The sequence below is a fragment of the Balaenoptera borealis genome, assembly GCF_965194805.1.
Source record: "Balaenoptera borealis genome assembly, chromosome: 4".
In the NCBI taxonomy this organism is placed as follows: Eukaryota; Metazoa; Chordata; class Mammalia; order Artiodactyla; family Balaenopteridae; genus Balaenoptera; species Balaenoptera borealis.
The window spans coordinates 116,552,215-116,576,495 of record NC_138861.1 but is presented as its reverse complement, the minus strand read 5'-3'; the positions used below and the strand labels follow the sequence as shown (position 1 = coordinate 116,576,495).

The 24,281-nt window shown below is 36.6% G+C and overlaps 1 protein-coding gene across 4 annotated transcripts in view; it reads right to left on the bottom strand.

Annotated features, from left to right (window-relative positions):
- Nucleotides 1–482: 482 nt before the first annotated feature.
- Nucleotides 483–24,281, bottom strand: part of TET2 (tet methylcytosine dioxygenase 2) — a 148,112-nt gene continuing 124,313 nt past the window's right edge. The window contains exons 9-11 of one of the 4 annotated variants that reach the window (XM_082389063.1): nt 19,956–20,093; nt 16,876–17,230; nt 483–6,940 (exon numbers count right to left, since the gene is read on the bottom strand). In XM_082389063.1, the coding sequence (XP_082245189.1) occupies nt 6,873–6,940; nt 16,876–17,230; nt 19,956–20,093 (561 nt within the window). In that variant the 3' untranslated portion in view covers nt 483–6,872. Of the gene's footprint in view, nt 6,941–10,923; nt 14,879–16,875; nt 17,231–19,955; nt 20,094–21,187; nt 21,365–24,281 lie in introns of those variants that run through there. The other 3 variants (XM_082389061.1, XM_082389062.1, XM_082389064.1) reach the window with 3 other exon arrangements.

Below are 24,281 nucleotides of genomic sequence, written 5' to 3'. Positions count from 1 at the left end.
ATAATGTTGCAATGAACATAAGAGTGTGTATTTCTTTTTGAATTAGTGGTTTTTTTTCTTCAGATAAATACCCAGGAATGTAATGCTGGATCACATGATAGTTCTATTTTTAAGTTTTTGAAGAACCTCCATACTTTTTCCATAGTGGCTGCACCAAGTTACATTCCTACCAACAATGCATGAGGGTTCCCTTTTCTTCACAGTCTTGTCAACACTTGTTATTTGTTGTCTTTTTGTTAATGACCATTCTGACAGGTGTGAGGTGATACCATATTGCAGTTTTGATTCGCATTTCCCTGATGATTAGTGATGGTGATCATCTTTTCGTGTGCCTGTCTTCTTTGGGAAAAATGCCTATTCAGGTCTGGTTCTCTGCCCATTTTTTTTTTTTTAATTTTATTTATTTATTTTTGGCTGTGTGGGGTCTTCATTTCTGTGAGAGGGCTTTCTCCAGTTGCGGCGAGCGGGGGCCGCTCTTCATCGCGGTGCGCGGGCCTCTCACTATCGCGGCCTCTCTTGTTGCGGAGCACAGGCTCCAGACGCGCAGGCTCAGTAGTTGTGGCTCACGGGCCCAGCCACTCCACGGCATGTGGGATCTTCCCATACCAGGGCTCGAACCCGTGTCCCCTGCATTAGCAGGCAGATTCTCAACCACTGCGCCACCAGGGAAGCCCTCTGCCCATTTTTTAATTGAGTTGCTTTTATTTTTGATATTAAATTTTATGAGTTGTTTAAGTATTTTGGATATTAACCCCTCACCAAACATACTGTTTGCAAATATCTGCTCCCAAGATATTGGGGAAAGTAGGTTGACTTTTCTTTTTGTTGATGATTTCCTTTGCTTTGCAAAAGCTTTTAAGTTTGATTAGGTCCCATTTGCATATTTTTTGCTTTTGTTTCCCTTCCCTGAGGAAATAGATCCAAAAAATATTGCTAAGACCAAAGTCAAAGAGCTTACTGCTTGTTTTCTTCTAGGAGTTTTATGGTTTAAAGTCTCACATTTAGGTCTATAATTCATTTTGAATTTATTATTGTATATGGTATGAGAAAATGTTCTAGTTTCATTCTTTTACATGTAGCTGTCTGGTTTTCTCAGAACCACTTATTGAAGACACTGCCTTTTCCACATTGTACATTTTTGCCTCCTTTTTCATAGATTAGTTGACCATATAAGTGTGGATTCGTTTCTGGGTTCTTTATTATGTTCCATTGATCTATGTTTCTTTTTGTGCCAGTATCATACTGTTTTGATTACTGTAGCTTTGTAGTGTAGTCTGAAGTTGGCGAGTATGATGCCTCTAGCTTTGTTCTTTTTTCTCAAGATTGTTTTGGCTATTCAGGGTCTTTTGTGGTTCCATACAAATCTTAGGATTATTTGTTCTAGTACTGTGAATAATATCATGAGTATTTAATAGTTATTGCATTAAATTTGTAGATTGCTTTGGATAGTATGGACATTTTAACAGTTCTTCCAGTCCATGAACACAGAGTATCTTTCCACTTATTTGTATTGTCTTCAATTTTCTTCATCAATGTCTTATAGTTTTCACATCCTTGGTTGAATTTATTCCTAGGTATTTTATTCTTTTTGACTTGATTATAAGTGGGATGGTTTTCTTGACTTCTCTTTCTGATAGTTCATTATTAATGTAAGAAGTGCAACAGATTTCTCTAAATCTTGTATATTACAACTTCACTGAATTCACGTATTAGCTCTAATAGTTTTTTGGTGGAGTCTTCAGGGTTTTCTATATATCATATCATGTCATCTGCAAATAGTGACAGTTTTACCTCTTCCTTTCCAATTTGGATCCTTTTTCTTTTCTTTTCCCTTGTCTGATTGCTGTGGCTAGGACTATCAACACTATGATGGATAAAAGTGACAAGAGTGGGCATCCTTGTCTTGTTCCTGATCTTAGAGGAAAAACTTTCAGCTTCTCACCAGTAAGAATGATGTTAGCTGTGGGTCTGTCATAAATCTCCTTTATTATATTGAGATATGTTCCCTCTATACCAACTTTGATAAGAGCTTTTATCTTAAATGGATGTTGAATTTTGTCAAATGATTTTTTTGGCATCTATTGAGATTATCATGTAATTTTTATACTTTGTTTTGTTAATGTGTGTATCACATTGACTGATTTGTGGATATTAAATCATCCTTGCATCCCTGAAATAAATCTCAGTCAATCATGATGTATGATCCTTTTTATGTATTGTTGAATTTGATTTGCTAATATTTTGTTGAGGATTTTTGCATCTCTGCTCATCAAGGATTTTGGCCTGTAATTTTTTTTTTTTTTTTTTTTTTTAGTGTCTTTGTCTGGTTTTCATATCAGGGTAAAGCTGGCCTTGTGGAATGAGTTTGGAAGTATTCCCTCCTCTTCAATTTTTTGGAATAGTCTGAGAAAAATAGATATTAACTCTTCTTTAAATGTGTGGTAGAATTCCCCTGTGAAGCGGTCTGTCCTGTTTGTTGGGAATTTTTTATTACTGATTCAATTTTATTACTAGTGAATGATCATTCAGATTTTCTATTTCTTTCTGATTCAGTCTTGGAAGATTATATGTTTCTAGGACTGTATCCATTTCTTCTAGGTTGTTCAGTTTAGTGGCATATAACTGTTCATAGTATTCTCTTATGATTATATTTCTGTGAAATAGGTTGTAACTTCTCCCCTTTCATTTCTAATTTTATTTTATTTGGGCCCTCTCTTTTTTCTTGATGAGTCTGGATAAATGCTCATCTTTTTTTTTTTTTAATTTTTAAAAAGCAGCTCTTAATTTTATAGATCTTTTCTACTGGGGTTTTTTTTTTGTTGTTGCTCTTTATTTATTTCCTCTCTGATCTTTATTATTTCCTTCCTTCTGTTGACTTTGGGCATGATTTGTTCTTCTTTTTCTAATCCCTTTAGATGGAAAGTTAGGTTGTTTGAGCTTTACTTGTTTCTTAAGGTAGGCCTTTATGGCTATAAACGTCCCTCTTAGAACTGCTTTTGCTGTGTCCCATAGATTTATAAAGTTGTGTTCCTATTTTCATTTGTCTCAAGGTATTTTTTCATTTCTTTTTTGATTTCGTCATTGATCCATTGTTTTTGTAGTAGCACGTTGCTTAGTCTCCATGTTTGTGCTTTTTCCAGTTTTCTTCCTGTAACTGATTTCTAGTTACATACTATTGTGGTCGGAAAAGAAGCTTGATATAACTTCAGTCATCTTAAATTTTTTGACAGTTGTTTTGTGGCTAGTGTGTGATCAATCCTGGAGGACGTTCTGTGTGCATTTAAGAAGAAGGTATATTCTGCTGTTTCTGGATGGAATGTTCTATAGATATTAAGTCCTGGTGGAATATGTCATTTAAGGCTATTGTTTCCTTATTGATTTTCTGCCTAGATGATCTATCCATTGATGTTAGTGGGTGTTTGTTCTTTAAATATTTGGTAGAATTCACCAGTGAAGCAGTCTGGTCCTGGAGTATTGTTTGTTGAGAGGTTCGATTACTGATTCCATCTCCTTACTCATTACTGGTCTGTTCATATTTTGTTTCTTTATGATTCAGTCTTTCTAGGAATTTTTCTGTTTCTGGGAATTTATCCACTTCTTCTAGGTTATTCAGTTTTGGACATATAATTGTTTTTAGTAGTCTCTTATGATACTTTGTATTTCTGAGGTATCAGTTGTAATGTCTCCTCTTTCATTTCTAATTTTGAGTCCTCGGCCTCTTTCAGTTTTTCTAAGTTTGTCTAACTAAAAGTTCATGAATTTTCTTTATCTTTTCAGAAAAACAGCTTTTAATTTCAATGATATTTTCTATTGTTTTTGTGGTCTCTATTTCATTAATTTCTGCTCTGATTTTGGAACTGACCTCCTTCTGCTAACTGTGGGCTTAATTTGTTCTTTTTTCTAGTTCCTTGAGATATAAATTTACATTGTTTATTTGACATTTTTCTTTTTTATTAATATACACATTAATATATGCATATATAAAATTCCCTTTTAGAACAGTTCTTGCGGCATCCCATCATTTTTGATATGTTGTACCTTCATTTTTTAAATTTGTTTCTAAGCTATTTGATTTCTCTTTCTTGTTTTGATCCATTGGATTTTCATGAGTATATTGATTAATCTGCACATATTTGTGAATTTTCCAGCTTTTCTCTTGTTGCTGATTTCTAGTTTCATACCATTGTGACTGGAAAAGATACTTTTATGATTTCAGTCTTCTTATATTTGCTAGGACTTGTTTTGTCACATATTATGTGATCTATTCTGAAGAAAGTTTCGTTTGAGCTTGAGACGAATATGTGTTCTTTTGCTGTTAGATCATTCTTCTGTATGTGTCCGGTGGGTTTATTTGGTCTGAAGTTTGGTTCAAGTCTAACATTTCCTTGTTTTTCTGTCTTGGTATCTCTCCATTGTTGAAAATGGAGTATTGAAGTCCCCTACTATTAGTGCATTATTGTCTATTTCTCCCTTCAGACCTATTAGTATTTGCTTAATATGTTTAAGGTGCTCTAATGTTGAGTGTGTATATACTCATGATTGTTTTATCTTCTTAATAAACTGACACCCTTATCATTATAATGTCCATGTTTTCCTCTTGATATTGTTATTGGCTTAAAGTCTATTTTTTTCTGATATAAATATAGCTCTCCCTGCCCTCTTGGTTTCCATGTGCATGGAATATGTCTACTCTTCATTTGATCCATGTGTGTCCTTAAAGCTAAAGTGAGTCTTTTGTAGGCAGCATATAGTTGGATCTTGTTTTTTTAATCCATATAGCCACTCTATGCCTTTTCATTTAAGAATTCAGTCCATTAATATTTAGAGTAATTATTGGTAGGTAAGTTTTGAAGTTCCGGTTTTCTTTTCTTTTCTTCTCTTTCCTGCCTTTCTTTGTAAGTTGATGACTTTCTGTAGTGGAATGCTTTGATTCCCTTCTCTTTATCTTGTGTATCTGTTGTAGATTTTGGCTTTGTATTTCCCATGAGGTTTACATAAAACATCTGGGGTTTTTTTGTTTTTGTTTTTGTTTTACTTATTTGTTTTTGTTTTTGGTCACGCCATGCAGCTTGTGGGATTTTAGTTCCCTCACCAGGGATTGAACCCAGAGCCACGGCAGTGAAAGCACTGAGTCCTAACCACTGGACTGCCAGAGAAGTCCCAAAACATCTTGTATATATAACAGTCTAATTTGCACTGATAACTTTGACTGCATATAAAAACTATATTTTTACTCTCCCCCCCTTTTATGTTTCTGCTGTCATCTTTAACCATTTTTTTAAAAATTGTGTATCCATTAACAACTTGTTGAAGCTAGAGCTAATTTTATGCTTTTGTGCCTTAACCTTTGTTCTAGAATTAAGTAGTTAGCACATCACCATATTATAGTATTAGAGTATTCTGAATCTATTTGCTAATCTTTACCAATGTGTGGTATATTTTTATGTTTTCATTTTACTAGTAAGCATTCTTTTCTTTTTTTTTTTTAATAAATTTATTTTATTTATTTTTGGCTGTGTTGGGACTAGTAAGCATTCTTTTGTTTCAAATCAAATAACTCATTTCAGCACTTCTTGTAAGGCTGGTTTAATGGTCATCAATTCCCTTTTGTTTATTAGGGAAAGTCTTTATTTCACCTTCAGTTCTGAAGAACAACTTTGCTTGGTAAAATAGTGTTGGTTAGCAGTTTCTTTCTTTAACACTTTGCCTATGTCATTCCATTCTCTCCTGACCTGTGAGGTCTCTGTTGAGAAATCCACTGATAGCCTTATGTGGGTTCCTTTGTATGAGAGAATTTTTTTCTCTTGCCTCTTTTCAATTCTTTTCTTTCTTTGGCTTTAGACAGTTTAGTTATTATGTGTCTTGGAAAGGAACGTTTTGGATTAAAATTTTGACATGACCTGTTAACTTCATGAGCTTGGATCTGTCTTGCCTTTTAAAATCCATTCTTAACATAGAGTTATCCTTTAAAACACTAATCAGGTCATGTTCCTCCTCTTCTGAGAACCCTCTAATATCATCATCTTAGAGTAAAGGTCGAAGGATTTACAATGCTCTATAACAGGGACCCCCTCCACCATCTAACCTTACCCCCACCACTCTCTTCATTGCTCATTCTGCTCCAGCCACAACCTTCCTATATTTGCTAGCCCACTTTAGGGCTTTTCTCTTGCTGTTTCTCTGTGCTTGATATACTCTTTCTCAAATATCCACGTGGCTTGCATCTTCACTGCCTTCAAATATTAACTTATCAGTAAAACTTCCTTGACAAACTGATATTTAAAAAATCCAGCATCCCTCCCAATAGTCACTGCTCCCTTTTCCCTTACCCTGCCTTACTTTTCCTCTGTGCACTTAGCTACTTTATTCTGTGTCTCTCTCTCCTAACTAGAATATAAGCTCCAAGAGGATAGGGACTTATTGGTTTTGCTCATTGCTGGATGCCTAACTCCCAGAAATGCATGTGACACCATTTTTAAGAGTGAGTGTTTAAACCTATTTCTTAATGAATGGATGAATGAGTGAATGAATGAATAATTATATAAAACCAGGTGTTGGGAAAGGTGATCTCTAAGGTCTCATTCAAATTTGCTTATCCATGACTTTGTACAGTTAAAATGTACTTCCTTTTTCTCACTAATGACTTGAAAATGCATAAAATAAAACCACTATGGTAGGAAATTACAGCTTCAGCTCAACTAATTAACATAATTATAATAGCTGGCTTTCAATTTTTTTTTTTTTTAGTTCTTTTGATGTGCTTTGAACTCATGTATTCCTCACAACAACCTTGTGACATAGTTATTATTATTTTCATTCTTCAGATGCGGAAATTGAGGAAAATACAGGACAGATTAGCACATAGCCCAAGGTCACACAGCTAGTAACGCAGAGCCAGGATTTGAATGCAGAGCTATAGTTCTTGATTGTAGGTCATCTCCTAGGGAATATAAAAATGAAAATTTAAATCAATGATGCATAATATTTGAAACATAACTCCCTTTCATTTTAATATACTCTGCCTTAAAAATATTTTATTCAAATACACGTATTTGAAACATGGATATTATAAACACTAATTCCACGAAATACACCTGTTAGTAGATGACATTGTAAGGAAAGGAAATGAAAATATAATTTCCTCAATCATTTATTTTTTTCCCTTGGTTAATTTTTTTTTTTCCTTCTGCTTTTAACTCAAATTGTTTGAGCTTCTTATTGGTCTTTGATGTGTATTTGGTATCTTAGAAACTGTGATGTCATTCCAACTACTGGAATTTTCACAGAGTCACTAGGGGATTATTACCTCATCTGAAAACCAATTTGAGGGTTAATAAGATTACAGGACAGAGGATTATTTCCTTGTTTTGTCACTGTCTTCTCTCTAGCTTGAAGGTCCTAGTGCTGCTTCATAATCAAGAGCTCTTACACTGTTATGCAAACCTGTTTGGTCAGGTGAGGGAATTCGGGGTCGTGTTGTGGGAAGTCAGCTGGGTGGGCACTAAAGTGTGGTCAGTGGGATGCACCTTCTAGCAGGAAGCAAAGGGGAGGGAGGGAGGGAGAAGAAAAACTTTGTAAGAATAACCATGTATTTGATTTTGTATTTAAAAGTTTTACATTCCTTACCACGTTCCTGTGAGGAATGTACTATTTTACAGACTTTTACAGATGAAGCTTAACTAGTAAAACTACTGCATCCAAAGCCAGGTGCTTTCTGCTGCACTTCTGCTGGTACTTCATCATGTTTCTTAAAGCTCAGTCAAGAGCTACCCATGAGAGAGGGGTTAGGGCACCAGGGGCATCTCAAGTTTCAAGCTACACCACCCAGATTTCTATTAATGTGACTATGCTGTGCAAGGAATATAAAGCAAGTGCTTGGTGAATATGCCTAGAAATCCTTCATTTCGTGAATTTAAATGACCTGAATTCCTTCTTGTGGGGGTAGGGAAGAAGTGGAGTATTTCTCTGTAACTACTATTTTACTCATCACTTAAGGAGAAATCTCATTTCAGTTTGAATGAAGAATTGATTAGAGAGTAAAATGTCAATTTGAGTCGAGAAATTCCTTTTGAAACAGCATAAAAGGAAGCCCCCAAAGAAAGCATACTCGTGCAGCGTGTGTGCAAGGAAAAGAGTGGCTCCTTTCAAGAGGGAATGTTGTACCAGACAAGCAAAGACATTTGTGAGAAATTGCCTGGTAAGAGAGAGGGAAATGCAGGCACGTGGCCTCGAAAATATGGGAATAAAAGTATCTTTGTTCTTCGAAAAATTTAGAGTGCTGGTAAAACTGAAATAATCTATAATTACGGTTAATTCTCTTCTAGGCTTTTTTGCGAACGTTTTCTCACCACTCTAACAACTAGAGAGTGTTTCTCAGCGGAGGGAGGGAAGAAGGCGGGGAGGAAGTAACCCCGCCCCTTACCGCAAAGCCCAGTGACTGAAGTTAGTTAGCAAGTGTTTCATGTGGCCCGCCCTCTCCCCCGCATTGATTTGAAAGAAAAGATGCTCCCCCAGCTTTCTTTCTCTTTTTTTTTTTCTGGACCCTCACCTCCAGGTGTCCTTTAAACCAACAAAACCAAATAAAAATTCTCTGCAGCTTGAGGAGAAGATTCCTTGATGAATAAGGTCTTTTCTCACTGAATCTGGTTCTTACATAGCTGATTTGGTACAGAGCAGGAGAATCAGGCAGGAGTCGAAGAGAAGCTCGAATTACCCAAAGCAGGAGGGAGGGTTTTTAGGATAGACCAACTGAAGAGACCAAGGAAAGGAGCAAGTGGTACTGTGTGACAGGGCAGCTGTGTGCATGCCTGCTTGCATGAAAGGGTTCATTCTTGGCAATTATTTCCAGAGGAGGCAAGGGGTCAATAAAGCTTTGTGATGCTGGCTCATCTGTTATTGCCAGCTGTCTCCCCTCTCCACCTGCGGGCTTAGAAGCAGCAGGGCTGCCTGCACCTTCATTTACAGGGCGCTGGCATCACCAGCCTCCACTAGTGGCATCAGGATGGGCCCTGGCAGGAAAAGTTTCTGTGCTCACAGAATCTTAAATTCCCCTGGCCCTGGGCAGTGGAGACTAGCAAATGTGAAGAGTGGGAGGCTCCCAAGGTTCAACCAGAGGATGGATCATGAAATGAGTGTTGACAGCACCCCCAGAGGGTTGAAATTAAAAAAAAATAAAATTGGTGAATCACGGCTTTTTAATGATGATGTTGTTTCTCCTCTTAACATCCTGGCTTTGAGTAGAGTGCTGGAGGCATCACCCAGGCTATGAGTTCAAAGATCATTACATGGCAGTCATTTCCTGGGCTCAGGCATGACTATTTGACCCAGGCTGAACAGAGAGAAAAGTATGGGAAAGGGAATTCCCTTACTTCATGCATGATGTAAATGATTTCCCTACCAATTTCGGAAGGGGTCAGGGTGAGGGTTGGAAGACTCAATCTAAGTAGAACTAGTAACTGTGTTTGATATCTGGTGTTTCTAGAAAGTATTTCAGCAGCAGTGCACTGGGGCTGTGTGAGGGGTGATTCACGTGACAGGGGAAGGGGGAGAGAGGAGGACAATCTAGCCTCCAGCTCCCTGAAGCCATGCGGGGTGGGTGAGGACATGCACATTTGTCTGGTGCCTCCCAGGCCACCTCTTCCCACTCCTCTTGCCTAACGTTGCCTGCCTTTCCGATAAGCAGGAAGAGGAATTTTCCTTGAAGAGTGGACATGAAGAGGAAAATGAGAATCTGAGAGCAGGGCTGGCCTTAGACCTAAGCAGTATGAACTCAACCCTGGTGTCCCTGCTGTCACCGATAGCCCTCAGACTCTACACCAGGAGGGATGGTGAGCCTGCGGTCAGCAGAAGTGCTGTTACACCACTCCTGACTTACACTGGCTACACGTGCAAAGTGAATAGGCTAACAAGTAAGCTTGAAAACAAAGTTGAATAACTAGAGAAATATTTTCGCCTTAACTATTTGGATGTTACCTTAGATATAGTTTGCTATTAAGACTAACCATCTAAAAAGTATCTTTAAAAAGCAATTTCTTTTCATTCACTTTTGCCTCACCAAGGTGGCAGTAATTCAGGCAGTAAACAGAAACTTCAACAAGACAATACTTAGAGTGCATTAAATAAATATAAATTTTATTAAAAACACTCACATAGCGTTATCAGGAATGATATAATAATAAACGCTTTCAAATAACCTGCATTCATAACATTACAATACTTACAGTATTTATAACCATCCTCAGATTTTTATAGACAACCAAACATCTCATGAAAATGAAATGAAACTAAGTTTTTTAAAAAAGCATAGAAAAATGCACACAGAATTCATTATATTAGTGTCAAACTGCAAAAGTTTCCTACACAAGTTAACCACTAGCTTTAGAAGTGAACTGTACACCACTGTGCGTCAATCAAGATGAAAAATTCATTCAAGTAAAGTTGACACCACTCAGAAGCATTTTCAAGTATGGCTATATAGTCAACCTGATATTCCTATATAAGCAAATTGGAGATCTGCTTTCCATTCATTCTGAGGCAGGTTTGATATTTACAATTATAGATCTGATATTTACAATATGCCACTCAATTTCCTCTCTTCCTCCCTACCTAACCTCTCCTCAACCCCCCAAACTATACTTCCTGCTCTTGTTGGCCAGCAGTTTGACAAATGACAGTGGATGATACAGAAACCAAATAGTCACTCATATTGGGATGGCTGACTCAAAACCAACAAATGTGCATTAAGTAATCAAATATTTGGGGTTAGATATATGGTATATGCAAAATATTAAAATCATGCAGTTTGACAAATACAAAACACATGTTCTTGAAATGCCTGTAAATTGGTCACAGCCAAAAACTGGAGAAATTTTTTTAAAAGACAAAAGCCATGTTATAAAGATTTGACCAATAAAACTCAAAGGCCTCCGTTGATTAAGAATTTATTTGAAACGTTAGTAAGCAAAAATGTACACAGACTAAGACATAATTGTACAGTTGATTGCACACCATCCCCCTAAGTGTTTTGTTTGTGTAGAGAAGTCCTCATGGATCTGTGCCTGTATTGGTTACAGGATCAAAACATCTTTATTTAGAGAGTTAAGGACTCTAGCCAACAGTCACTTGCCAAACTCCTGCCTTACAATTTTCCCTTTATCAGCTCAGTGCATTCTATTTTCATGTAATTTTTTTCTGCTTGAAACAGTCAAAGGATTCTCCAAACTCTTAAAATGCTTTTCTTTACAATAAAAAGAGCCAACAGATTTACAAAATTAGTTTTAGTTACATCAGGACATATACAAGTAAAATAGGAGGGATTCAAAATAAAAGGGTTAAATCCCTGAAAAAGAATATATTTATTAACCTACAACAATTTTACATAAACACAGGTGACATGTTGGCATAAGGAGAACATGAGCTGAAATATCCCTGAATTTTTAGAACAAAAAGGTTGAAGTTCAAGTTATACTTGCTAAGAAATCAAGTATTGAAAAAAGGTATGCTTTTTTTTTTTTTTAATAAAAAAAAGACTTGGAAAAAAATGATGGTACACAATGCTATAAGCTTTCACTCTCAGTTCAATATCCTATTGCCAAACTAGTGTTGAGGTATATGACAAGTAGGAACATCACTCAAACCTTTAATGAATTTTTAGCTCACATTATGATATATTTATAGCAGGCTGAGTAGCACCATCATGACGTGAATTCTGCTTCAAATCCATATTATATATATATATATATATATATATATATATATATATATATATATATATAATTTCTTTTTACAGTACTAAAATACTAAAGCATTGCGTTAAAAAAGTTTTGTTTACAATTTAATTTACTTACTATACATCTCTTTCACTTCTTTATACAAATTAATGATTTAAAACCACCACAGCAAACCAGCTGCCTGTTTTTTTTTTTTTTCCTTTTAATTAATAGATTCACATGGAACTAACCCTGTTTATTAATCTTATGCAGGCATCAGTCTGCTCAATCTTCCCGGTAAAGAGGACACTTAAGCTAAGAAATGAGAACATCACAATGTACAATTATCAACACAAAGGCAGACGGCCATTGGGTTCGCTGAAGAGCAAACAGAGCCATACGATAGCATTGCTTAAGTGAACTAGCTTTGTTGAGTCTGTAGCATGCGGTTCATCACTACCTGCAGTTAACAGAAAATTCTTAAAACTCTACATATTTGAGCAATGAACTTGTCATACAATTTTGTATAAAACTTTTACAGTATAGCATGTGAGATGAGCACCAGAAAACATGTGTTTTGTGGACTAATGTATTCCCTTGAATCCAAAAAGTCCCGTTTTGGATTTAACTGGCTGTAATAAAAATGGACACATTGCTCATCAGCAGATGCATGGCTAAAAGCAAAAATATTTTAAAAGCTTTCTTTGTTTCCTTAAAAAAATCAACTTTGCATTCTAAAATGAAAGTAAACTTTTCTTTTTTTTTTAAACGTCTCAGTACCTTAGCATTGTTCAAGTTGTCAAAGCTTAGGTAGACAAAGTGCTTCTAAAACACCATTTAAAATATTTATAGATATACATGTTTGTGCACATATACATATTTGTGTGTATATATATGTACATATATATGTTTATTGTCCTACAAGGACTTCACTGGATGAGCAAAATCCAGAGGCCTTTAAAATGTCCACATTTTAAAAACTAAGCTTGTGTAAGAATAGGTAATTATGATTAAAAACTTGAATGAAAAGGTACCCCCATTATTCAAGGGCATTGCAGTACACTGATAGCATCTTGATGATATAAAGGCATTAGTTTTCAACTGTTAAAGACACCATTTTCTTAGCACCATTTCTTAGAACATCCAAACAAATTCAGTGTTTTGCTGTCTATTCATTTATGCTTCTTGTAGCTATTTTGATAAATAAAAGTTAATATTAAGATTACAGTAAAAACTGCATGTTAAAAAGCCATAATTCCAGTATTTCAGTACATTGTATATTCAGCACCAGATGGTATTTTAAGATTCCTGCCCCTGTAATACTACAGTACTTGTTTGATTTGTGTTCCACGACTATGCAAACTTGGTATTATTAAAAGTGGTCACAGATGTGTAGAGTTGTAAGGGGGAAAAATATCACATTTAAATATCATCTCATCCAATAATAGAACCAGTGTTTAAAAATGTAAATTGTGGAACACTTTCTTCTCCACCTTCTTTTTGCATAGAATGCTTTGGTCTTTTGCCTAGATTCCATCTGTGACCACTTAGGAGTCAGTGGAAATTAAGTGCTATGGTAAGATGACCTCTTTCTTTGCTGGTGAGCTGAGGTTCCTCTCACCACATCTGTCAGGAATACTGTGTCCTTTCCCCACTGCCCACATCATGAGAACTACACTAAGGACAGATTGGTTGTGGTCTTTTCAAATGAGGTAACCAACACAAGGGGCGACATCATATATATCTGTTGTAAGGCCCCGTGACCCTAGTGAAGGCGTATGGAGATGTAGTTACTGTGGAGTCTGTGGTCACGGACATGGTCCTTTCGGCAAGGGACTTGATGAAGCGCAGGTAAGTGGGCTCGGCAGGTTCATGCGGCTCAGTGGGCTCCCGTTTCACTTTTTTGCCGTGGGTTTTCTGAGGCACGTAGTCTGGGCCGTACTTTTCACACTCTTCCTCTTTCTCGCGGGCTTTCTCGGCCATTTTGGCTTCCCAGAGCGCCAAGCCATGTTTTGGCTCATTCATGCTCTTGTGCTGGTAAAAGACGAGTGAGATCCTGGTGGGGTGATTCCTGTTGGGATTCTTTAAAGGGGTTGTGGCGTGCAGCTCGCGCTTTGCACACTCGATGAGAATGGACCCATGAGTCGGAGCCACGGCCACTCCCCCAATGTCAGGATCCAAGAAGCTCTGCTCGCTATCAGACCAGACCTCGTCATTGTCCTCGGCAGCACAAGGCTGCTTTTCCTGACTGCCAGCGTCGTGTACTTTGTGGAAGCCTTCCTGGACAGAAGCAGTTCCATCATGGTTAAGACCGGGAAGCGTCTTAGATAACCCATTCGCTGTGTGGGAGAGCACGTCATTCTCCTTGTTTGGGAGATGCAGGGCATGAAGAGAGCTGTTGAACACGCTCGGAGCTGCACTGTAGTTATGGATTAAATGAGAAGATGGGTGATGCTCACCATTTTTATAGTCTGTGTTTGGATTGCTCAGATTGGGTGGTAATCGAGAGGCAGCCCCCATGAAGTGGCCATCCATCTCATGAGCGGAATAAGGGGGAAATGTACCTACATGGTGTACATTTGGTCTAAGAGTGCAACTGCTGAAGGCATCTCCTTGCATATTTTGGTTTCCGTAACCTAAGTACTTAGAAGTAAAACTCTGGCTATTTCCGAACCTCGGCTGGTAAAGCGTATGGATGGGTGGTAGATTTAGCTTAGACAGAGGATCTTGGTTTGGATACCTGTATAGATCCATGGGCTGAGACTGGGGAGAATAGGAACCCAGATATTGGGAGCACTTGTCCATTGATATGCTTCCATTGCATTGATATGATGATGGATATTGGTTATTCTGATTCAAAAGCCCAGGGTAGGGGCTCATGGGATTAGAAGAATTCAAATATGAACCTGCAGCTTGGGATGAGGCGGAATAGAGGTTCATAGGGTCGGCGCCTCCATAAATCTCTGAAGGGCGTGAAGAGCTTGGATAAGGACTAACTGGATTGGGCCTCCTCGTGTATAGACTGGTGGATCCAGCAGAAGTGTAAGAGCTGACAGACTCTGACTGAGGGTTATCAGTGAAGGGGTGATATGGCTGCTGCGGCTGTGGAAGCTGCTTCTGCAGCTGGGGCTGGGGCTGCTGCATGACTGGTCCTGAAAGTCGCAGAAGTTCTGTGGACCGGAAAAGAGAGAGCAAGAACAAACATGCTTGGTCAGCACTTTATGAGAACTAGTGAGGCTGTCTACATGTACGTGAGGATCAGGGATCACTAGAATTACGCAACACCCGTCACACAAGGACAAGAGCAACGTCAGAGCTCTCTAATCACTGTCTGGCATAATTTTTTGTGTCTAAAGCATTAGAAACCAAATGGCAGAGCACACAGAAGTACATTTTGGTAAATGGTGAAAAATGTAATGAAACATCCAAAAGCCATTCCATTGAGAGCATCGTGTTCTCTGGAGCTTCCGTGCGTTTGAGCAAGCCACACTCTCTACTTGAAGTGCCCTGCCCCCTCCTCCCCATCTCCCTGCCCTTCCTTGACATAGTCATCCCTTCCTCAAGGAAACCGTCTATAAACCCAACTTCTAGTGCTTTTGTAATACTTTGTCATAGCCACTGCAAACATCAGTCAGATAAAGCAACAGTCATAATGTACTGGAATTATCCATTTTTAGTCCCCTCCTCACCTCACTGCAAAGTAGTCCCTTGAGGGAAAGGACCATGTCTTATTTTACTTTATTTCTCCATTGCCTGGCATGCAATCAAATATGTTAAATAGGTAATGTAGCAAAAAATTTGTTATGGAAGATTCAGCAATGCTATGAGAAAAAGAATGACATTCATTTAAATACCCAAAGCACCTTATACAACTGGCAAACCCTATTTCATTAGCCTGCTTTCCAGGAAGGAAATCTACACAGTTGTAGATACAACTTTAAAGGAACTTTCAGCTTTGTAAATGAAACTTTTAAAAGTCATACTTCTGTTTCATGACCGCACTTAAAAGAAAGAGTAATATGAGATGAGAACAGATAAACGGAGCCGCAATGGCAGTCCTGAGAACTGAAACAATCACTGCGGAGGCCAGTTAGAAGGAACTAGACACAAAGTTCTAACTGATTGTACTTTATAGCTAACTTACAAGAGATACCAGGGAGTGGATAGGATTTACTTCTCTTAGTGTAAGTCAACCAATCAATAAATATTTATTAAACATCTTTGACATATTATTCTAAATTACTTATTTTCATCCCTGAACTTCAAAATCAATCAGTAGGGAGACTTGACTTTGTGAAGCAAAGACGGTTGGTTCTAAGCAGAGCATTATACTAATGCAAAAGATATGCATTTTTCTCTTGTTAATGGCTAGGCCAATACCATCTCTGAAATTTGGATATGGACATCACATTGTATGATTTCTCTTTTTAGAGTATTAACTATAGACAAAACAAGAAAGAGAATATCCACTAGCATTGATAAATAATACTCTATTGCTACTACTACAGATGTGATCTATTTTGATGGGTAAAAGCTTTTTAAGAGCTATACATGGATTCCCCTCGTAAACCTCAGACTCAACATGGCTAAAGAAAGGTATCTTATTCTCCTGCCCTTCCCTCATAAATCTTATTTTCAAACTTACCTCAATAAATAGTACTGTTTTAATTATCTAGGCTTATAACTTTGGAGTCATCCTTAAATATTTTTTCTCCTTCATTCTAATGGTTTGTCACCAATGTATTGATAATCATTTTGGAAGAATTCGCTTCTGTCATCTTTTGCTATATCTTCATTGCTACCACCAAAATTCAAGCTCTTATTACCTCACTCTTGGTTTACTGCATCAATCTCCAAACTATTAGTTCCTCTGCCTCTAATTTGGCTTGTCTGTCGTTGATGGATTAACACTAATTTCACCATATCACTTACCATAAAACTTTGCCATTTATTATAGAATAAAATCCAAACTTCTCCCTCACACTGGGGCTGATGCAACACCTCACTACCATCTCCAAGAACAAAGCCTGGGCCTTGCTACTTTAGAGAAAATTCTAGTACAGAACTAAGCCCATGATTGAACATAACCTTCCAAAGTTAACAGTGTTCATGTTTAAAAGAAGTGTCACGTAACACATATATCTACAATACTTCACATTAAATTTACCTGCCAACTGTTTCACCTGGCTTGCATTTTCAATCTGTTTTGTACGAGAGGAGGCTGACTTTTCCTTTTCATTCTTATTTGTGCCGTTCTCCAAAGAGGAAAGCTTTTCAGCTGCAGCTTTCTTGGCTTCTAGTTTCCTTTGTCGGCATGTCTTGACTGGCTCTGCTAACATCCTGACTTTCCGTCGAAAAGAACTCAGTACCTGAATGGCACCATTTCGTTTTTTCTCCTCCTGAGCTTCTGCACTCCCAAACTCATCCACATCCGAGACTTTGTAGAGAGGCAGAACATGGAGCTGCTCGTCCTCAGGTTTCCCTCCAATTTCTCGATTGTCTTCTCTAGTGAGGGTGCATACCTGGCAGGGAAGTAAGACAGCACAGCCTCAGTTTCAGTCCAGATGACAGCTGGGGTGTGTGTGTGTGTGTGTGTGTGTGTGTGTGTGTGTGTGTGTGTCTGTTTTCCCTTCTCAGTATTTAGATTTGTGGTGCTGGCCTACTGGACCAGATTGGTTTGTTACCATAAAACCATGATTGTCTGTTATTAATGAAAATTGCATCAAAATGTACATCAAGATAAACAAGTTCATGTTGACTTTTTTTTTTTTTTTTTTTTTTGGAATCTATCAGGAACTGTTACCTGCAGTGACCCTGTTCTTCACATACATTTCTGACTAAGGGAAGAAGCTTCAAAAAGAAGCTACAAGTTTCCTCTACCAAATGGCTTCCTCTGCTTTTGGTAACATCACATTTGCCTCATCTCATACTTTGTACACAAAGAGATTCCACATCTTTCCTCACACCTAACTCTCCTTAACTGTGTTTAAGAAATTTCCACAGGATACCAAAGTGAAATCTAAATAATGTAAAATTGAAGATTTGATTGATACAGGTAATATGTAAGTTAACACTGCTTCTACCTTTCTTTTCTCTCCTCTGTACTTTATGAAATCTAACTTATTGTTTCTCTTCTCACTCATTTCTCTTCTGAAAAGAAAAAAAAAAGCTACTTCTGCTGCTTTGATAATTTGATGGTACTTTTTTTCTTTTGTTGGCCACAATCACATTGGCTTTGATGAAAGATTGTTGGTTTTAAAATACTAGCTTTTAGTATTTAGTGTTTTTAATTAACGGAGAAAATGTGACCACAGTTATTTAAAATCCAAGGTAATACAAAATCATTGAAAGATACTCTTGAAAGCAATGTGATGATTATATTAGATTTACCTTTATAAATAAGTTTAACACGCAATGGTATTAAAATGAGCGTTTCACTTCGTACACAGAAGTCTTGCCAAATCCTTGCCTCTGAGCACTTATCACCTTTTCCCACAATTTATCCCTACTCGCTTCTACCTCTCTAGTGCTGCTTTCCATTTCACCTCACAGAAGCTGTGACCTATCAGAGGCAAATTCCCCTTCATTCAAAAACTTTCTCATCCTCTGCCCACTCTCCATCACCTTGCTGGAGAGAAACCTGGTTATCTTCAAGACCTACTATAGCTCCAGCTCTCATGTATTTCTTCTGCTTCCCAGAATCTAGCAGAGCCTCCAAATGATGAGCAGGTGTTCAATACCTGATGCGTGATGGTGTTAGATACTGAGGATAAGTCTCATGTTCGTTCTCCTGGATCAGAAATCAGCAAACGAGGGCCAGTGGCCAAACTGCCTTGCAGCCTGTTTTTGTATGGCCAGTGAACTAAGAATGTTTTTTTTGCATTTTTCAAGAACTTTTTATTGAAAAAATCCCAAACAAAGACTATGACAGAGATCCTATGTGGCCTGCAAAGCTTTTAACAGAAAACTTTTCCAACCCCTGCTCTAGACCATTAAACCAATACCTTCTTTGCTTCTCAACAAAAATTGCACACCAGATTCCTCGAATTAATTCCACTACTGCCTACTATCTCTCTGAATTCTTTTCTACACTATAATTTAACTATCGTGCCTGCCTCCTATTTTCCATGTTAGGTCTCATTGGTCATCTTCCTCAATTACACCTGTATCCATGTTGATAACTCATTAGGTTGATTAATTTATAATTTCTGTACTTGAGCTTTTTCATTCTTTTTTTTTTTTAAGTCCTGAAAATTACATATTTAAGACATATCACAGTTTTTTGTGGTATATACCATGATGTTTTCATAAGGATTTTTTTTAAAATTAATTAATTAATTAATTAATTTTTGGCTGTGTTGGGTCTTCGTTTCTGTGCGAGGGCTTTCTCTAGTTGTGGCGAGTGGGGGCCACTCTTCATCGCGGTGCGCGGGCCTCTCACTGTCACGGCCTCTCTTGTTGCGGAGCACAGGCTCCAGACGCGCAGGCTCAGTAGTTGTGGCTCATGGGCCTAGTTGCTCCGCGGCATGTGGGATCTTCTCAGACCAGGGCTCGAACCCGTGTCCCCTGCATTGGCAGGCAGATTCTCAACCACTGCGCCACCAGGGAAGCCCCTTTCATTCTTTATCTCCACTCTGAGTCACCTCTTTAGGTGCAAGGCCACACCCCGGGTTTTGATGGTATGCAACATTGCTCCCCCCTAAGATGGATCCATTTTCTCCCCTTACCAAAGCCTTCAAATACAAGGACCAATCCATTTTACCCACTGTAATATGTAGTTACAATGGGTTCTTTTGCACTTTGAACCTTCTGTAGTAGTTGGTGTGACATCGACGATGCATTTTTCATTTATACTTTTCTCTGCAAGCTGGACTGGTACCTTAGCTTGTGTATGGCTTTTTGCTTAACTGATTATAACCTACTAGATATCTGACAGTGAATTTTGAACGAATTTTTTTGGGCATCTAATTGTAGCTGGCAAGGCTTAGTCACTGGTTTAGATTAGCACCAAGAATTTCCATGATTTTCACATGCTTGTCAATACAGTTTTCCACTAATGTGCCATGCCAACCTGTTAGAAGAGTACTAGTTATGTGAAACAAGGTCACCTTGAAATAGCAATCATTCATGAAAACACTCTTCTCTGCAGGGACACTGGCAGAAAACATATTACTCTAAATGCAGCTAACTTCCAGTCCTCTACTCTTCAACAGGACATGCTGCTAACCTCTCCTCAGCACCACTTACCAATGTGCTGCCATTCTGCATGTTGTGCAAGTCTCTATGGGCATGAGCACAGAAGTCCAAACATGCAGTGACCCCTGAGAATGGACGGCCTTCCTTCAGACCCAGACGACACTCTGGTGCTCTGTGTTCATATTCAATCTGAAAAATAGAAGCGAGTGTGTGACTGGGGAAGTACTTAGGCATTTCAAATTTTTAGGCACACATTTGAGAAAAAAGTACAAGACCTGTGTACTGAGCAGGTCAAAAAGGTTCCTTAGTATTATATTTTATATCCCCAAATACAATGGAATGACACAAAATAGAGCAAATGCCTTGACACAGTAAAGTTATTTAATAGTGTTACTGAGCTATAATTGACTTACACTTTAAATATATGCTGTTTATTGTACTATTTGATTATATACACACACACACACATATACATACATGAAACCACTACCACAATCAAAATAATGTACATATCTATCATTCCCAAAAATTTCCTCACACCTCTTTATAATTCATGCCTCCCACTTTATTCCCAGGCAACTACTGATCTGCTTCCTGTCACTAGATTATTGTAGTTTGCATTTTCTAAAATTTTACATAAATAAATCCATTTTGAGTTGATTTTTACATAGGGTATGAGATTAAGAGTCAAAGAATTTTTTTCCATATGGATATCCAACTGTTCAAACACTGCTGGGTAAAAAGTTTACACTTATCCCATTGAATTGCCTTTGTTGAAAATCAATTGACCATACATGTTGAATCTATTTCCAGACTCTCTATTCTGATCTTTTGTTATGCAGTGGTGTGCTGGTGTGTGTGTGTATGTATGTGTGTATATGCCAATAATCAACTGTCTTGATTACTAGTAAATGTGGATTTGTAGTAAATCTTGAAATCAGGGAGTAAAGGTATTCAAATTCTGTTCTTTAAAAAAAAAGTTTGACTATTACAGGTTCTTTACATTTCTATTTATTTTAGAATCACCTTGTCAATTCCTTCAGAACACCTGGTGAGATTTTGATAGGTCATATACTGAATCCATTGATTAATTTGGGGAAAACTGACATCTTAATAATACTTAGTCTTGTGATCCATGAACATGGTATATCATTCCAGTTATTTAGGTCTTTTATAATTTCTCTCAGAAATGTTTTGTAGTTTTCAGTGCACAGGTCTTGTAGATTTTTGTCAAATATATATTAAGAATTTCATATTTTTGATGCTATTTTAATTGTTATTGGTTTTCATTTCAATTTTTAATGGTTTATTGCTAGTATACAGAAATACAGTCGATTTTTGTATTTTGCAACTGTGCTAAACCATTTTTTAGTTCTAGGAGGATTTTTGGTAGACTCTTTGGGACTTTCCACACACATGTTGTCTGCAAATAAGGATAGTTTCATTTCTTCATATTCAATCTGTATCCTTTTTATTTTCTTTTTCTTGCCTATTGCACTAAAATTTCCAGTTAGATGTTAAATAGAATAAGATACAAGTATACATTATACAGCACAAGGAATATAGTCAACATTTTATAATAATTATAAATGGAGTATAATCTTTAACAATTGTGAATCACTATGTTGTACATGCGAAACATATAATATTGTAAATCAACTATACCTCAATTAAAAAAATTAGGTTGCCACAAAAAGCTTGCTGGCAAGATGAGAACCATTCTTGAAAACATCCCTTGAATTTTCTTAAGCAAACAGTCATTTGATAAAGAGTAAAAATTATTTATTTTTATTATTGTACGACAATTGTTTATTAAATTTATGTTTATAAATATGGCACAGAGAACATCTTCAACAAATAGTAAAACCTACTTGAGAAGTTAAAAAAAAAAAGATGTTAACTAGAAGTGGTGAGAATGGACATGCTTTTCTTGTTCCCAATGTATAATGTGTTTTTAAAAAATTTTAGCTTTCCATTTACTGAGTTTTCACAGACGGCAAAGCCTACCTTAGGTAATAGGCATGATCCCATTACAATAAAATAGCATTAAAAAGTTTCATGTCACAAAACGGAGCAAAGAAATTACAGTTCCACCTAGCTGAGCAAGTTAAGGAATGAAATGCTTCTTTAACTTGCTGCTTTACCATAAAAACGCTAAGCACTTTAGTTCTTTCACCATTATGTGTGACGTTAGTTTTAGGTTTTTCATCTATGCCCTTTATCAGGCTGAGGAAGTTTCCTTCTATAGATGTTAAATTTTGTCAAATGCTTTTACCCTATCTCTTGAGATAGTTTTCCCCATTATGTTGGTTAATATGGTGAATCACATTGATTGATCTTTGAGTGTTAAATGAACAAGCTGCTCCTGAAATAAACTCCATTTGATCATAATATATTATCCCTTTTACACATCGTTGGATGTATTTAGATGAAATTTTGTTAAGAATTTTCACATCAATATTCATGAAGATCATTGGACTTTATTTTTTCTTTAATGCCCCTGTCTGATTTTAGTACCAGGATATTTCCAGCCTCATAGAATGAGTTGGGAGGTACTTACTCCTCTGCTACCATCTAGAAGAGTTTCCATTGAACTATTCTTTCTTTCTTAAATAATGAGTGAAATTTGGAAGGGAAATCATCTGGGCCTGGAGTTTTCTTTTTGGGAAAGTTTTTAATTACAAATTCAATTTTTAAATAGATATAGGACTACTCATGGTATTTTTTCTTTAGTAAGCTTCTGTAATTTGTGCCTTTCAAGGACTTTGCCCATTTCATCTAAGTCATTAAACTTATTTTCATAAAGTTTTAATAATGTTTTCATTATTATTCTTTTACTGTCTGTAGGGTATGTAATGGTGTCTCATCTCTAATTCTTGATATTGACAATTTGTACCTTCTCTTTTTTTCTTGAACAAATTGACTCAAAGTACAAGCTTTTGGTTTCACTGATATATTCTGTTTTCTGTATTCTATTTCATTGATTTCTGTTCTTACCTTTAGTTTTTCCTTCCTTCTGCTTTTTATATGGCTAAAATTGCTCTTTTTCCAAGCTTCATAGGCTATAAGCATAGATCATTGATTTGAGACTTTATATAACATTTCTGATATAAATGTTCAATGTTATAAATCTTTATCTAAGTAAGCGTCATAGCTGCATCCCACAAATTTCAATGTCACATCTTCATTTTCATTCAGTTTGAAATACTTTCTCCCTTGTGATTTATTCTTTGGCCCACAGGTCATTTAGAAATAAGTTGCTAAGTTTCCAGATATTTAGGGATTTTGTAGGTATCCTTCTGGTACAGATTTTCAATTTAATTTCATTGTGATCAGAGAACATATTTTGTGGCTTTTAAATTTATCAATACTTGTTTCATGACCCAGAATATAAACTATCTTGGTAAATCATCCTTGTATATTTGAAAATAATGTTAATTCTGTCATTACATGGGGAGTTCTATACATAACATCAATTTCGTTAAGTGTTGTTCAAGTCTTCTGTCCTCTTACTAATCTTCTGTCTACTTGTTCTAATGGTTTGAGAGAGAGATATTGAAAACTGACTGTAACTGTAGCTTTGTTTTTAGTTGTATCAATTTTTGTTTAATAAAATTTAAAGCTATTATTAGATGCATAGTTAGGATTATCATATTCTCTTGCTAAACTGACCTTTTTATTATTATAAAATGATCCTCTTTATGATATTCTTTGCTATGAAATCTACTTTGCTATTAATATCATTCCAGCTTTCTTTGGATTGACATTAGCACGGTATTTCTTGGTTCTTGCTTTTTTAAATATCACAATTGTTCTGTATTAATGTGATTATTCAATATCACAAGCTCTGCCTTTTAATTGGGAGTGTTAAAAAAATTTACATTTAATGTGGTTTTTGATATGGCTGGGATTAAATATACCATTTGCTATTTGTTTTGTATTTGTTTTAGCTTTCTTTTAGTTCCATATTTTAAAATATGTTTTGGGATTAATTCCATTCTCATCTCTTTACTGGGGGATTAGTTATACACTTTTTGTTAGTGGCTGCCTGCTTTAAGGTTTACAGTGTAGTGTACAGTCTATATTCAAGTAATATACCATTCCATCCATATATAATATAAGAATCTTACAACAGTATATTTCCAATCCCCAAGCCTCTGTGCTACTTTTACATGTTATAAACCTTAAATTACATTTTTAATATATTTTAAAATAACAAACTATCTTGTAAAGAAATTTTTTAAATAAGGGGAAAAAGTCTTTTTACTCGCATATCTACTATTTATGATGTTTTCATTCCTTTTTGCCAATCCAGATTCTATCTGGTATCATTTTTCTTTCTATCAGAGGGCTTCCTTTAACACTTTTGAAGTTTTA